This window comes from Nerophis lumbriciformis, linkage group LG27 (genome assembly GCF_033978685.3).
Source record: "Nerophis lumbriciformis linkage group LG27, RoL_Nlum_v2.1, whole genome shotgun sequence".
Lineage (NCBI taxonomy): Eukaryota > Metazoa > Chordata > Actinopteri > Syngnathiformes > Syngnathidae > Nerophis > Nerophis lumbriciformis.
The window spans coordinates 32,021,926-32,035,436 of record NC_084574.2 but is presented as its reverse complement, the minus strand read 5'-3'; the positions used below and the strand labels follow the sequence as shown (position 1 = coordinate 32,035,436).

Genomic DNA, 13,511 nt, shown 5'->3' with positions numbered 1-13,511 from the left:
TACTTGAACTCCTCCACTTGGGACAGGGTCTCCTCCCCAACCCGGAGATGGCATTCCACCCTTTTCCGGGCGAGAACCATGTACTCGGACTTGGAGGCGCTGATTCTCATCCCCGTCACTTCACACTCGACTGCGAACCGATCCAGTGAGAGCTGAAGATCCTGGCCAGATGAAGCCATCAGGACCACATCATCTAGAAAAAGCAGAGACCTAATCCTGCAGCTACCAAACCGGATCCCCTCAACGCCTTGACTGCGCCTAGAAATTCTGTCCATAAAAGTTATGAACAGAATCGGTAACAAAGGGCAGCTTTGGCGGAGTCCAACCCTCACTGGAAACGTGTCCGACCTACTGCCGGCAATACGGACCAAGCTCTGACACTGATCGTACAGGGAGCGGACCGCCACAATCAGACAGTCCGATACCCCATACTCTCTGAGCACTCTCCACAGGACTTCCCGAGGGACACGGTCGAATGCCTTCTCCAAGTCCACAAAGCACATGTTGACTGGTTGGGTAAACTCCCATGCACCCTCAAGGACCCTGCCGAGAGTATAGAGATGGCCCACAGTTCCACGACCAGGACGAAAACCACACTGTTCCTCCTGAATCCGAGGTTCGACTATCCGGCGTAGCCTCCTCTCCAGTACACCTGAATATACCTTACCGGGAAAGGCTGTGGAGTGTGATCCCACGATAGTTGGAACACACCCTCCAGTTCCCCTTCTTAAAGAGAGGAACCACCACCCCGGTCTGCCAATCTAGAGGTACCGCCCCCGATGTCCACGCGATGCTGCGGAGTCTTGTCAACCAAGACAGCCCCACAGCATCCAGAGCCTTAAGGAACTCCGGACGGGTCTCATCCACCCCCGGGGCCTTGCCACCGAGGCAGGGCACTTGGCGGCAATGGGCATGTGGGCACATAAATTATGGTATTTTGAGAGGTAATCTTTGGACACAGGACATCACTTAAGGCCGAGGTGGGAAACGCACGGCCCGCCACTAGGAAATAGTGTCAAAGCGCTTTGAGTACCTTGAAGGTAAAAAAGCGCTATAGAAGTATTTGGGTGTTGGCTGAGAACTTTACTCCACAAGGTGCTCATCAAAAACATCTGGCTGCTGGCATGGCTAAATGGGCGACTGCACATGCTCTTCACTTCTGTGGCATGCTGGGTAATGGAGTTCTTATGTTACCTAGCTCATTTACATCCCTAATTATTATTGTTAATAATCATTATTATTTATAAACTAACATATTATTTATAACAAAAAATTGACCACCAGTGAGTGTGAAAGTGTGCCATAGGACTTGGTAGTTACTAGCTAATAATAACCAGAGGTGGATAGTATCGCGCTACATTTACTCCGTTACATCTACTTGAGTAACTTTTGGGATAAATTGTACTTCTAAGAGTAGTTTTAATGCAACATACTTTTACTTTTACTTAAGTATATTTATAGAGAAGGAACGCTACTTTTTCTCCGCTACTTTTATCTACATTCAGCTCGCTACTCGCTACTAATTTTTATCGATCTGTTAATGCACGCTTTGTTTTGGTCTGTCAGACAGACCTTCAAAGTGCCTGCCTTACTGGTGCGTTTAAAAGTTAAAGTTAAAGTTAAAGTACCAATGATTGTCACACACACACTAGGTGTGGCGAGATTATTCTCTGCATTTGACCCATCACCCTTGATCACCCCCTGGGAGGTGAGGGGAGCAGTGGGCAGCAGCGGTGGCCGCGCCCGGGAATCATTTTGGTGATTTAACCCCCAATTCCAACCCTTGATGCTGAGTGCCAAGCAGGGAGGTAATGGGTCCCATTTTTATAGTCTTTGGTATGACTCGGCCGGGGTTTGAACTCACAACCTACCGATCTCAGGGCGGACACTCTAACCACTAGGCCACTGTTCCACCAATCAGATGCAGTCACTGGTGATGTTGGACCAATCAAACAGAGCCAGGTGGTCACATGACCTGACTTAAACAAGTTGAAAAACTTATTGGGGTGTTACCATTTAGTGGTCAATTGTACGGAATATGTACTGTACTGTGCAATCTACTAATAAAAGTTCCAATCAATCAATCAAAAGTGTGAGGGAAAAAAGATACTTGTTTTATTTCAACCGTACCGTCAAAAGCCTCAAGACTGACCGCACATGAGGACGTTCCTGTCTTCACAATAAAAGTGCCGCGCCATCGCGCCTGCGCTTTCAAAACAAGAGTCTCCGAAAGCCAGCGCAAACAAGCTAGCAAGCTACGGAGTTTGACGCCAATATATTTCTTGTAAAGTGTATAAAAACGAATATGGAAGCTGGACAAATAGGATGCCAAAAACCCACCACTTTCATGTGGTATTGGACAGAAAGGAGGAACTTTTCTTCTCCTCCATTTGAAAACGTGGACGTTATCATCACGACTGTCTGATTACGATCAATGCAAGTCATCAGAATCAGGTAATACACCAACTTATATTCTAGTCTTCATTAAAGAAAGGAATCTATATGTTAAACATGCATGTATATTCATTAAAACACCTTTAACATGTAAACAAAAACAGCAAAATAAATACTTATAAATTATATACTGTATATATCAATGTATATGTATGTATGTATGTATGTATATATATATATATATATGTCTTAATAAGGTTATCCAAAAAATAGTGCTCGATACCGTAGTAGAGCGCAATATATGTATGTGTGGGGAAAAAAATCACAAGACTATTTCATCTCTACAGGCCTGTTTCATGAGGGGGGTACCCTCAATCGTCAGGAGATTTTAATGGGAGCATTCGCATACCATGGTTTATATAGGGCACAGAGTGGGTGGTTACAGGCTGGCCTAGGGGCGTGGTGATTGGTTCATGTGTTACCTAGGAGGTGTTTCCGTCTATGGCGGCATGTTGTTACAATTTCGCTGCGCTTGTTGAGGGATGACAGGTCTGGACGGTAGATAATAAACAGTTTCTCTTTCAAGCATAGGTTGCATCTTTTATTACCACTATTGTAAGGTGTGCTGGATGCAAGAATTTGCCATGTTATTGAATATTCAACATTATTGTCTTTGAGGTCCCAAATGTGTTTGCTGAGTTCTGTGGTATTTCGCAGGTTTTTGTTCCTGAAAGAAGCCTTGTGGTTGTTCCATCTGGTTTTAACCGAGGGTGAATTCAAAACCAGATGGAACAACCACAAGGCTTCTTTCAGGAACAAAAACCTGCGAAATACCACAGAACTCAGCAAACACATTTGGGACCTCAAAGACAATAATGTTGAATATTCAATAACATGGCAAATTCTTGCATCCAGCACACCTTACAATAGTGGTAATAAAAGATGCAACCTATGTTTGAAAGAGAAACTGTTTATTATCTACCGTCCAGACCTGTCATCCCTCAACAAGCGCAGCGAAATTGTAACAACATGCCGCCATAGACGGAAACACCTCCTAGGTAACACATGAACCAATCACCACGCCCCTAGGCCAGCCTGTAACCACCCACTCTGTGCCCTATATAAACCATGGTATGCGAATGCTCCCATTAAAATCTCCTGACGATTGAGGGTACCCCCCTCATGAAACAGGCCTGTAGAGATGAAATAGTCTTGTGATTTTTTTCCCCACACATACATATATATACCGTATATATATATATATATATATATATATATATATATATATATATATATATATATATATATATATATATATATATATATATATATGATATGAGTGTGTATGTTACTCATCAGTTACTCAGTACTTGAGTAGTTTTTTCACAACATACTTTTTACTTTTACTCAAGTAAATATTTGGGTGACTACTCCTTACTTTTACTTGAGTAATAAATCTCTAAAGTAACAGTACTCTTACTTGAGTACAATTTCTGGCTACTCTACCCACCTCTGATAATAACACACAAAGTCGGTACAGTATTCATGTATTTTCTTCATACAACGTTGACAATGACCTTTCAATTCTCTCAACTTCTATTGGCTAGGTCGCCAACACTGTGGGCGTCTTCTTCCAACTAACGCTAACGCTGATAGGCTAATAGTCATCACCCCAGCCCGCCCACTTTTCGCTCAGCCGTTGAATACCGTTCGTCTGATTGGCTGTCGCCGTGTCAATCATTTGGGATACCAAGGAAAAGGGTGGACAAGATGAAGCACTACGAGGTAAGTAGTGAGCATGAAACTAACATTCTACCCGTTTAAGGAGTCGGGGATTATTTTTTTGCATGAATGTATTCCAACCAACACCCATTTAAATGTAGTTAAAGCTCAGCGTGTACAGCAAGGGGCTACAAAACCGCCTGGTTGCGGTGACCGGGGCTTTGTAGCATGTCGTGTGCGGACATTAGCTAATGTACAATACTCAATAACTACAAATACTCAGCAATTTCAAAATGTATATGTTCCTTTTTTTTTTTTGATGACGTGACATAACCACACACATTTGGAAAGCAGACGTTTGTCATTAGCACTGGTTGGAACGACTCATTGCGCTCCTTATCTTGTTATTACTCAATAATCCATCTGATAAATCAGTCCCCGTCTCCACGCTCCCGCCTGTGATTTGGCGGAAAAGTCGCCCGTAACCCCCGAAAAGGAAAGAACCCACTCATCTACTGTTTGCTACAAAAACGCAACACAAGGCAAATATTTCTTCGAAGTTTCATGAGCACCAAAAAGCCATCCAACAGGCTTGTAAGCAGCTTTGACAGAAACCGATCCAACCGGAGGGTGTCCTCACACAGTCTGAAGGAGATAAGAGAAGACCACATCATCAAATCAAATCAAATCAACTTTATTTATAGAGCACATTTAAAATTTACCACAGGGGTAGCCAAAGTGCTGTACAATGAACAGGTTAAAAGATAAAACGAGTACCGAGCAAACACAACACAAAAATACATTCAAACATTATACATACATACATACATACAAAACATACTATTCATACTATACATACAAACACTATACATACATACATACATACATACATACATACATACATACATACAAACATACAAACACTATACATACATGCATACATACATACATACAAAACATACTATACATACATACATCCACACACACACACACATACATTCATACATACATACATACATACATACATAAATACATTCATACATACATACATACATACAACATACAAAAATACATTCAAACACTATACATACATACATACATACATACAAAACATACTATACATACTATACATACATACATACATACAAACATACAAAAACCATACAAACACTATACATACATGCATACATACATACAAAACATACTATACATACAATACACACATACATCCACACACACACACACACACACACACACATACATACATACATACATACATACAAACACTATACATACATACTTACAAAAATACATACAAACACTATACATACATAAATACATACAAAACATACTATACATACTATACATACATACATACATATAAACACTATACATACATGTATACATACAAAAATACATACAAACACTATACATACATACATACATACATACATACAAAACATACATACATACATACATACACACACACACACACACACACATACATACATACACATACTATACATACATACACACACAAACATACATACATACATCAAATCAAATCAACTTTATTTATAGAGCACATTTAAAATTTACCACAGGGGTAGCCAAAGTGCTGTACAATGAACAGGTTAAAAGATAAAACGAGTACCGAGCAAACACAACACAACACAAACAGAACACGATAAAAAAATAAATAATTAAAATAGAATTAATAAAAACATAAAAACAGGATCACAGCAGGTGTATTATGGGGCGCCATTGCAGGATGGATATCACTCAGTGTTAAAAGCCATGGAATAAAAGTATGTTTTTAAGAGAGATTTAAAAACAGGAAGAGAGGAGGCTTGTCTAACACTCAGGGGTAGGTCGTTCCAGAGCTTGGGAGCAGCAACGGCGAAAGCTCTGTCACCTCTAAGCTTCAGCCTTGTGTCAGGGACCGTCAACAGCAGCTGATCGGCTGATCTTAAGGATCGGGTGGGGCAGTAAGGCTGAAGGAGGTCGGAGAGATAGGTTGGCGCGAGGTTGTTTAGACATTTAAAAACAAATAAAAGGAGTTTAAAATGTATTCGGTAACGCACAGGGAGCCAGTGAAGGGACGCTAAAATAGGGGTGATGTGCTCACGTCTGCGGGTCTGTGTTAGCAGACGAGCAGCAGAGTTCTGCACGAGCTGCAGGCGGGCGAGGGAGGCCTGGCTAATGCCAACATACAGGGCATTGCAGTAGTCAAGACGAGTCGAGATAAAAGCGTGGATTAATTTCTCAAGATCATGTCTTGATAGAAGCGGTTTCACTTTCGCTATTTGGCGTAATTGATAAAAGCTTTTTTGAACGACGCTGCTGATTTGTTTTTCGAATTTAAAATCTGAGTCAAACTTTACCCCCAGGTTTGTGACACAGTCGCTGAGATACGGGGTCAGAGTGCCGAGGTCAACGTTGGGGGAGGGAGAGCGACTTGGACCGAACAACATAACTTCTGTTTTATCTTCATTTAGGCTCAGGAAGTTATTATTATGATGGAAGTCACTGCTGGTAGTGTTTAGGCTAGGGCTGGGCGATATTGCCTTTTTTAATATCTCGATATTTTCAGGCCATATCGCGATACACGATATGCACATCTCGATATTTTGCCTTAGCCTTGAATGAACACTTGATACATAAAATCACACCAGTATGATGATTCTATGTGTCTGCATTAAAACATTCTTCTTCATACTGCATTAATATATGCTACTTTTAAACTTTCAGGCAGAGAAGGAAATCAAAACTAAGTCAATTGACCAAAACTGTATTTATTCAACAGTTATTAAAGGGGAACATTATCACAATTTCAGAATGGTTAAAACTATTTAAATCAGTTCCCAGTGGCTTATTGTATTTGTCGAAGTTTTTTTCAAAATTTTACCCATCACGCAATATCCCTAAAAAAAAGCTTCAAAGTGCCTGATTTTAACCATCGTTATATACACCCGTCCATTTTCCTGTGACATCACATAGTGAATACAAACAAACATGGCGGAAAGAACAGCAAGCTATAGCGACATTAGCTCGGATTCAGACTCGGAATTTCAGCGGCTTAAGCGATTCAACAGATTACGCATGTATTGAAACGGATTGTTGTAGTGTGGAGGCAGATAGCGAAAACGAAATTGAAGAAGAAACTGAAGCTATTGAGCCATATTGGTTTGAACCGTCTGCAAGCGAAACCGACGAAAACAACACGACAGCCAGCGACACGGGAGAAAGCGAGGACGAATTTGGCGATCGCCTTCTAACCAACGATTGGTATGTGTTTGTTTGGCATTAAAGGAAACTAACAACTATGAACTAGGTTTACAGCATATGAAATACATTTGGCAACAACATGCACTTTGAGAGTGCAGACAGCCCAGTTTTCATCAATTAATATATTCTGTAGACATACCCTCATCCGCGTTCTTTTCCTGAAAGCTGATCTGTCCAGTTTTGGAGTTGATGTCAGCAGGCCAGGGAAGCTAGGGTCCATATTCTTCTCTTGATCATCTTCGGTGGCATAAGGGACGGTGTGAGCCAAGACATCCAGGGGGTTTAGCTCGCTCGTCTGCGGGAACAAACTGCCGCCATTGCTTGCCGTGCTACCGAGGTCCTTTGTCCCTGAATTGCTCACACACTCCGGCAGATTCAATGGGGGTCTGGCGGCAGATTTCTTTGACTTTATCGTTGGAAATGCATCTGCTTTGAGTGTCGCAGGATAGCCACACATTCTTGCCATCTCTGTCGTAGCATAGCTTTCGTCGGTAAAGTGTGCGGAACAAATGTCCAATTTCTTGCCACTTTCGCATCTTTGGGCCACTGGTGCAACTTGAATCCGTCCCTGTTCGTGTTGTTACACCCTCCGACAACACACCGACGAGGCATGATGTCTCCAAGGTACGGAAAACAGTCGAAAAAACGGAAAATAACAGAGCTGATTTGACTCTGTGTTTGAGAAAATGGCGGATTGCTTCCCGATGTGACGTCACGTTGTGACGTCATCGCTCTGAGAGCGAATATTAGAAAGGCGTTTAATTCGCCAAAAAAAATATATGGTCTTTTTTCTGAAACATCAAGGTATATATTGACGCTTACATAGGTCTGGTGATAATGTTCCCCTTTAAGCAGTGGCACAAACATTCATGTCATTTCCAAAACAGAAAGTGCAAGATTGTAAAACAAGCTATTAGTGCACTTTTTTGTGCATGACGTCACTAAGATGACTTTTCAAAACAACACTAAATTAAAGTGCACTTTTTGTACTTTTTGAAATTCAAGATGCATCAACAATACATTTTTAATTGAATCGTAATCGAATCGTGAGGTGTTCAAAGATTCCCACCTCTAGTTGTGCGCGTCCGCCATTGTCGTCAGTAAACTCCTTCTTTTTTCTCTAGCCTCTTGTTGTGGGGCAGACTGGCTCGTACATGCACGTGCATCCCCCACTGTTGCCATTTTTAATACAAATTGGCGTATAGTTCGAACTTATAACTGTCAGTAAACTCGCTATGGAAGCGCTAAAAACTACAACAAAGAAGGCGAAGAAAAGACGCTGTCGAAGTGTAGGCACGTAAATAAGACCGCTCAAAAAGCAGATTAAAAACGATCTGTAAAACATAATCTATGCAAAATTCTGACCAAAGAACCACCATTACGTGTTATGTAGAACACAAGGAAGTGTTTTAAATGTAGAAAAAAACAATCGTAATATGACTTATTTAATATTACAGTCGCCACTCTCTACTAATTTTGCTCTGAATGTAATCGGGAAAAAACAGGTGATGAGCTGATTGAGAGTCAAACTTTTTGCAATGTTTGCGAATGACACCAGTAAGTAAGTAAGTAAGTAATATTCATGTGGTTTTCTTCATTGTATACGTTTCGGGATGGCGATGGCTGTGTCAGCTATGAGAGTTAGGAAAACTGAAGACACCCAGTATTCAAACTAATTGGAATGGAATTTGTTTGAGAAAAGGGACTTTTTGTGTACTTACTATTACATTTTAAGTGACAATTCTCTGTTAATTGAACAAATAACTGCAAGGTAGGTAACTCCACCCCTCGTACCCTTCAAACTACAACAGGTAGCCTCACCAGAAATGAGTATGTAGTATATCACCCATTACAACTTTTGACAATGCAACTGCAAAACAATTGCATGCTGTACTGCGCACTACAACAGTTTTTTCTTTCCATATATCCATGTTTCAGCACCAGAGTGCTGCATCATCCTTACTCCGCTCACTTACACAACGTGTATGTCCAAACTCAAAATCAAACCGAAAATGTAAGCACATGATTTGATAACAGGTTTCTTACCTGGCAGCTTCCTCAGCAGAAGGTTCTGGCAAACGACTCTATTTCTACTTGCGTTCACCGTACCAAGGGTGTGCTGTTGCAGTTAATTCTCCTTGCTTCGCATTCAGACCATCGTGCGTTTGTGGGACAGACTGTGGCTAATCGCTAGAGCCTTTATATAGACAAGGATGTGAGGGGGTGGGCGTGAGGGTGTACAGTGGCCGTGGGTATGCTCGGATGCTTGGAACGGAGACGAGTCAGATGTGTCCAGTTAATCTTACACTGTAGTGTGACATGCTTTATCTCTTGTTCAATTAATAAAACAAGCACTGACAATAATTGTAAGAGACAATTGCAAAAATAATAAAGTATATATTTACATGTGATTCCATTTACACAACTAAAATATCGACAAAAGACTAAATATAAATGTGGTGGTGGTAGCAGGATTATGCAAAAACTACAAAACCAAATGTTATAAAGTTTGTGGAGGGGTGGCACAAATGCAAAGGAACAGCCCATTAAAGAGTTCAATCAATGTTTATTTATATAGCCCTAAATCACAAGTGTCTCAAAGGGCTGCACAAGCCACAACGACATAAGGGCAAGGAAAAACTCCCGACCCCAATGGGACGTCTATGATGAAAAAGAGTTTGTTGTCGATGGTGAAAAAGAGTTTGTTTGCAACTTGCTCAAAGTTAAAATTTTCAAACCAATATAACTGTCCATGTTGTTATTTTTAGGAGATTAAAAGAACCGCTAATGAAAAAGTGCGTATCCTGAAGATTTCATCAGCCTGATTGGTTTAAACTACCCTGAACTGTGAAATGCGATGGAAACAAACCACACACTTCTACAGGAACCAGAGGTTCCAGGAACCTATAGTTCCTGAACTTGTTGGTGGAAACGGGTCTATAGATCTAGGGATGTAGCAATAAATGATACAAACGATAACGTTTTATCGGTCCCACAGTTATATTCACCGTCGGGTCGACAGTAAATATTACTGTTTTAAATTAAATTGATCATAAAACCGTGTTTGATAACCACACTTTGATAAACAAACCGGTTATACTGCTCTTTAACTGGAGAAGCAAGATAGCGCCAGCTAGCTTAATTGCCGGCATAAATACAAGAGGCATTAACGCCATTAGCCTTTACAAACAACATACTCCAATCTAAATTTGTATAAACACATTACCGTCTGAACAACTAATCATTTCAATTGTGCACATTGAATCTACAATCTGTGCTCTCTTAGAACAGAATGATCAATCGATACTCAAAGGAATAATGATGCAGTGTTTACAACAGGAAGTGAACTCCCAGTGTTGTCATATAGATTATCTTTGGCTAAACTTTCTGCAATAGGTCCATTAAAAACAACATTTTTAAGGAATTGGGAAGTCTTACGTTGATACTTAGGGCTTAGAAATATACAAACAGCAAGCATCCACCACAGAGGTGGATTATACACAAATAGGTAAAGGTAAAAGTCCAGGTTGGTTCTTAGATTTCTGGAAATGCATCCTCCGAACAATTTAATTGAATAGCCCTAACTTGTGTATGGCTCAATGTTAAAACAATTTGAACTAACTAAAATCTTTAACAACTTTTCAATTTGTGTTACTGGTTCAACTGGAGTCACTCTAAATTAGCACTCTATTCTGCTCATTTTCATTATCAACTTGCTTGTGAAGTACAGTAAAAGTGTGCACATTATACTCTGTGGTTCACGGACAATTTCATACCTTAAGGCAGTGGTTCTCAAATGGGGGTACGTGTACCCCTGGGGGTACTTGAAGGTATGCCAAGGGGTACGTGAGATTTTTTTTTAAATATTCTAAAAACAGCAACAATTCAAAAATACTTTATAAATATATTTATTGAATAATACTTTAACAAAATATGAATGTAAGTTCATAAACTGAACATCAAATCAAGTAGGCTATTCCATTCATTACAATGCAACAATGCAATATTCAGTGTCGACAGCTAGATTTTTTGTGGACATGTTCCATAAATATTGATGTTAAAGATTTCTTTTTTTGTGAAGAAATGTTTAGAATTAAGTTCATGAATCCAGATGAATCTCTATTACAATCCCCAAGAGGGCACTTTAAGTTGATGATTACTTCTATGTGTAGAAATCTTTATTTATAATTGAATCACTTGTTTATTTTTCAACAAGTTTTTAGTTATTTTTATATCTTTTTTTCCAAATAGTTCAAGAAAGACCACTACAAATGAGCAATATTTTGCACTGTTATACAATTTAATAAATCAGAAACTGATGACATAGTGCTGTATTTTACTTCTTTATCTCTTTTTTTCAACCAAAAATGCTTTGCTCTAATTAGGGGGTACTTGAACTAAAAAAAATTTCACAGGGGGTACATCACTGAAACAAGGTTGAGAACCACTGCCTTAAGGGTTAACAGGTCAAATTTAAAGTGCCATGTTGCAAGGTGTGACTGTATGTCTTTCATTGAGAAATGGCAACTGTTGGCAATTAGAGGGTGGAGAGGCTGGGGTGGGCTTCACCAAAGGGAATACCCCAACTAAGCTAGGAGAATCTGAGGTCTTATCACCCTAGGGTGGGAAGGAAAGGGCAAGTCCCTCCGTGTGTGTGTGTGACTGCAAGACGGGATAGGAGAGTTTGATGTTACGGTATGGCTCCCTGCAACCAACTGAACATGCAGAATAAGTCACCAAGGTGGTTTTTAGACACAAATGGCAGTGCCAATCTAATGACCTCACCCCATAGACACAGATGGGCGAGTCAGTGGCAGGAGGGTTGTGCAGAGTTAGCAGTGGATTTTATATTTAGCTGCAGGGAGAGGAAAAGATGGGGCCGAACGGTGTTGGTTGTCATAACACCTCTCCCCCTTCTGCCCACTTTGCTGCAGACTGAGAAGTGTCAGAGGTCAAAGCGTTTTTTAAAGAGGTTTCATAATCAATTCACAGTAGTTCCATAATGATTGGACATCTAGAGAAGTTTCCCTTCACCATATAGTTATAGATCGCCCTTCCTGACTCTGCAACTGTGCAAGCACATGTGTCCACTCTCCAGGGGTCGACTGGCAGTTAAAATAAGCAGTTGACCAGAAGTGAAGGAATGAGACAGGGCCAGCCAGCAAGGAAGGAAGGGGGGCTGGTTGGATGAGGTAAAGAGGAGAAAGAGGGAGGGGCTGCCGAAGCACCAAGCGTGGGGGAGACAGATTTATTTCCACAGCTGAGTGCCGCACCGCTTCTCTTAGGCTCGGTGTGGTTCTGGGCTAGACTACCGGGTGGTGGGGAGACGGGAATAAACTAGAGTCTAGAGTGCGGACCGTTGACATGGATGCCCTCGCGCTCGAGGCCGCCATTGGTAAAAAGCCGGCCAACGGGGCGGCAGCAGCTGCACCTGTGCTGACACCAGCGCCGGTCAAGCGCAAACCTGCTAAAAAAACTAAAAAAGCTGTTGTTTTCTTTGAGGTGGAGATCCTTGATGCGAAGACCAAGGACAAGCTCTGCTTCCTAGACAAGGTGAGAGCAACACACTTAACTCTTTAAACTAATGGTGATGGACTGACTGTGTGCACATTTAATGCATGAACTGGCTATGTGAACGCTTGTTACACACAATTGGTATAATTGAGGTGGTCCTGTGTAATGTAAAAATATCCTACTGTGTGTCAGTGAGAGTCAGACCTTTCTAGAACATAGTGAAGCTGCCGGAGTTGTCGTCAGATGGTGCGCAACTCTAAACCCATACTTTCCCACGTGACACAATTCTGCCTGCTTGGCCACATGGTGATCATATCTACAATCTTGAGTCGTACACATTCCGTGTCCTTAATTTCTACTGTAGTCAGGTGGCATGAAACTAGGGCTGCAGCTGTCGATTACTATCGATCAGTTCATTGGATTAATGGAGTAATTGTTCAAACATTTTTTTACAGTTTCAATGTATACCGTATTTTTCGGAGTATAAGTCGCACCGGAGTATAAGTCGCACCTGCCGAAAATGCATAATAAAGATGGAAAAAAAACATATATAAGTCGCACTGGAGTATGAGTCGCATTTTTTGGGGAAATGT

The 13,511-nt window shown here is 40.9% G+C and overlaps 1 protein-coding gene across 3 annotated transcripts in view; it reads left to right on the top strand.

The window, feature by feature from the left end:
• The first annotated feature begins 4,066 nt into the window (after positions 1-4,066).
• tecrb (trans-2,3-enoyl-CoA reductase b) overlaps positions 4,067-13,511 on the top strand; it is a 37,515-nt gene continuing 28,070 nt past the window's right edge. Inside the window, exons 1-2 of one of the 3 annotated variants that reach the window (XM_072916415.1) lie at positions 4,067-4,179; positions 12,907-12,957. In XM_072916415.1, the coding sequence (XP_072772516.1) occupies positions 4,165-4,179; positions 12,907-12,957 (66 nt within the window). In that variant the 5' untranslated portion in view covers positions 4,067-4,164. Of the gene's footprint in view, positions 4,180-12,704; positions 12,958-13,511 lie in introns of those variants that run through there. The other 2 variants (XM_061988104.2, XM_061988103.2) reach the window with 2 other exon arrangements.